The following is a 4,011-nucleotide window of genomic DNA, read 5'->3' as shown; positions in this document are numbered from 1 at the left end:
TATTTATCAAAAAAGGTCCATGTATATTTGAAACTGCACAGTTCAAACCCTGTTGTTCAAGGGTCAACTACACTATTTTCAACCCAAGGTTGGTTGAATCTGTAATGCAAAAGGCCAACAGTAAATTTTGGGGGAGTGAAAAGTTATATGTGGATTTTTGGACAGGGTAAGGGGGGTTCAATGCTATCACTGTTGTTCAAGGGTTAACTATACTTTTAGTTTTTTTAAGTATTGTAGTATACATTATCATAAATGTTAGACATAAAATATATCTAACTTTCAAACAGAAAAGAATGGAATTTAAAAGGAAACTTAAAGTTGTTACTTCCAGGTGGCTAAATATTAGAATGTGTCCTATCTAGTTTCCACACCAATATCTAAATTGGCTGCCAAGAAACATAATGCTATCCAAAACTTTGAAAAACTAGTTGTTAAATCTTTTTTTTAAGTTAAAAATCAACACCCTTTGGATTTCAGGGAATAAAAAATTCTTTAATGGGCACTAGTATTAGGATCACTGTAAAAATTTCAGGAAGGAATTCATCAAAGGATGATATATGGGTTGAAAGAGTCAAGAGTGTTATGAGTTGGAGAGCATTCAGATTCTAATGGAGGGTTAGAGCTTGGACAGCCATTGGCCTTCCACCAAAAAGCAATAACGAAACTGCCAAAAATTTTGGAAGTGGATTCAAAGGAGGAAAAAGAGCAGCTGCTTGCCTCCAAATTCACAAAATGCAAAAGCTGGGTGAGTAAAGGCTCTTTTCAAACCTGGGGACCCTATTGTTTTGGTCACTCACAGCAACTGAGAGTTTTAAATTTTGCCTCCACTTGGGTCATGTGATTATTTATTATTTATGGGGCAGCACCTATACAGCTCATGTTTTACTAATGTAAAATTAATTAGCAAATGTTCAGAAAGCACTTTGAAGATGAAAAGTTGTATGACTGCTAAATATTATCATTATACTACTATCATAAAACACATAAAAGGCACAGGATCTCATAAGCTAAATAGATGGAGAATGACTGTGCTGCGTAGCACTCAGGGAGAAGATGGCGAAGGAGCAACCTCCGCAGAGGAAGCAGGCATGGATGCCACTAAAGAAAAGGTGAGCTTAAGTGGGTAGGCGGTGGGTGCAGGATGGCCTGCCTTTGCTCCTTGGCCCTACTTTCTGAAGGGACCAAATTAAAGTAGCTTCATTAGTATTTTAAAGATCTTAAAAACAAGGTTATTCTCTCAACTTTTTATGGAAATAAAAGCAATGTAAATCACAAAGGAAAAACAAGAATGAATAAGATTGAAAAACTGTAATTATTAGAATCTGTTTGCTTGTGAATTATTGTGAAAAATCTTTCCATCACAAGTAGACCATTCCTGAAAAGTATAGGTATAGTTGCTGGAATTGCTGAAGTAAAATTGGGGGATTTTACTTTTAAAAAGATAATTTCACTTAGACAATGTAAAGAATACAGGATGGTTACATCTCTCTATTTCTAGTGCTGTATGTTGTAATTAGAGGCTTTATTTGTGTTCATAATATGCTATTTTACCTGTAGGAAGTGGAAGACAAGGCTTAGGTCTTAATTTTTAATTACTGAAACAGTGAAATGCTTCATTGCTATACAGTGTTAGCAGTATAATTTAACATTGTAGTTGGAAACAGGAACAGCAACAAGAAGAGAGGACTTTATTCCTTCCCATCAACAGTGCCATGTGCCCAGATAGCGATTGGCCTGAAGATCAAAGAAGTGTGTTGATGGTTCCATAGCACACAAAGAAGTGCAAATAATTTTTGTGATCATTCTTAATGTAATCAAACTAACTCACAATATAAATATTCACATACTCATTAGTCTTTCCTAGACTCCAGCAAAATGCATGCCTTGATAAACCCTTTGAGCCTGACCCATATTTTTAATAAAAATTTTAGACGACTTTTCTGATTTTGATATCTTGCCGACAGCTAGCCTCTAGGTAAAGAGTATAATATTGAGCAGAATGTAATTTCCCAATAAACTTGTTGAATAATCAGTCATTTTATACATTAATACTTAGCTTAAGCAGCTATAAGAGAACCTCTGATATCTTTCCCATCAGTTAGTTAATCCTTTTATTTAATTAACAAAAAGGCTAGAAAAAGTATTTAATCTTGGTTTCCAAGTAATATGTTCTATGCCCTTCATGCTAACTTGCTATGCTCCTTTTGCTCCATAAACAATATATAAGAAATCAGACCCTGGTTTCATCCTTTGAAGGAATTAATAATTTTTAAGTACAACTTGCTACTGTTTCTTAAATTCCTATATAATCCTTGATATCCTCTTATCATTATTATATCTAATGACTTCAGGATATATTTGGCAAAAAAATATAACACTGTGGAAAATTAAGGCAAGTTGCTGAAATTAAAACAAGTTTTTCTATTCCTCAAATTAACTCCATTCCAAGACCCAATTTTGGTTGAATAATATTTCTCCACCAACATTCCACATCATAACACGTTGAGAAAAGTAGAATTTATGTCTGACATTGTGTTTAGAGAACATTTTAAAGAAAATAATCTAAATGGTGACAAAGTTTAATTTTTCTTTTGAATTGCAAATACACACACACACACACACACACACACACAAACTGCAGATTAATTAAACCCTTTGCAAATAAGAAGAATATCTATATTTTAGAAAACTCAGGTGACAATGACAGAAATACTTAGTTCACCTGCCTTTAAAATTAATTTTTACTTATTACCATAATTTTACATTTATGAATTAAGATGTAAGTTACTGTGGTGATCTTTGATTTAGTCTGTAAGGTAAGTGAGAGTTGCAAGATAGAGTGGCCTATATGATTTAATTTTCCTTCTGGAGATCAGGAACTCTCACCCAAAACCTAAACATACTAATAATGACCAGAGGAGAAATACCCACCTAGAATCCCTACCATATCTTCCTTAGATTTGAAATGGCCTAAACAGAAAATATTGTTTTACACTTACCCTTCTTTAAAATTAGGACACCAGAATGGTGATCTGCAAAGTTCCTTCCATTTCCAAGAAGCTATGCATATCCCATTCTAGGAGCTATATATTGGAGGGAGGTTTGAAGTCAACAATACTCCTTAGTAAACAAATTCTGGTATACAAGAATCACTGTTCCATCACCTTATAGACAAATAAGAAGGAGGGACAATAAATGAAGTTTATATGTGTGAAATTTCCAATATTCAACTTTTAATATACAAACACAGCATTTTTATATTATTTATTCTAGAAGCACATGGTTGAGAAGAATAAGAAAATATACTCCAAATATTTGCTACATCAAGTTTTACACTCCATTTATAACATTTTTTTGAAGCTTATCCCTTGGCAAACTGTGTTGAGTAAAATATACAGACATATACCTTTGAGTATAGAAAAGGTTCCTTTAGGGTAACATATTCATCTATAGGAAACTAAGTTACCAAGGTTTTATTATATTATTTATTCATTTATCTTTCCAAAAAATGTAAACACTATTTTACATTCAGTAGGTGAGTTGATCAACTTAGGGAAAAGTGTTTTCCTCTAAATTTTTGCAGAGTTAGATGTCTTTTAGTATTTTTAAAATTTTATTTTATTATAGATCCAAAAAGTTCATGGGCATTGTGTTTCTATAGAAACATTAAGATATTCATTTATGTGCAGAGCATGTATAAACACAATTTAAACAAAATATATTTAAATTGTCAAAGTTTCTTAAAATAAAATGGAATTTCTAAAAAAGATTTGGAGTTGGAAATTTCACCTGCATTGGAATCTAGTTAATATTATCTGTTCATGAAATAACTCCTATTTAAGGAGTACTTGCTAACTAACTAAAAAATAAATTTCCTAAAATATATTTAATTCGGTTTGCAAACAAAAATCAAATTAATATAGGTGTTTCAAACTGATAAGTATTTAGTACTGTCATTGTAATTGTTGATTATATATGTTTACATATATACATTAACATAACAATATATAA

At 32.0% G+C, this 4,011-nt stretch overlaps 1 protein-coding gene across 1 annotated transcript in view; it reads left to right on the top strand.

The window, feature by feature from the left end:
• Positions 1–1,053: 1,053 nt before the first annotated feature.
• The window catches only part of LOC102240135 (transmembrane protease serine 11D-like), a 50,708-nt gene continuing 47,750 nt past the window's right edge, over positions 1,054–4,011 (top strand). Inside the window, exon 1 of the mRNA XM_014541789.1 lies at positions 1,054–1,109. Coding sequence (XP_014397275.1) covers positions 1,054–1,109 — 56 coding nt within the window. The remainder of the gene's footprint in view (positions 1,110–4,011) is intronic.

This window comes from Myotis brandtii, unplaced genomic scaffold (assembly GCF_000412655.1).
Source record: "Myotis brandtii unplaced genomic scaffold, ASM41265v1 scaffold28, whole genome shotgun sequence".
Taxonomy (NCBI): domain Eukaryota; kingdom Metazoa; phylum Chordata; class Mammalia; order Chiroptera; family Vespertilionidae; genus Myotis; species Myotis brandtii.
The sequence above is the reverse complement of the archived record's forward strand: the minus strand, read 5'-3'. Positions and strand labels throughout refer to the sequence as shown.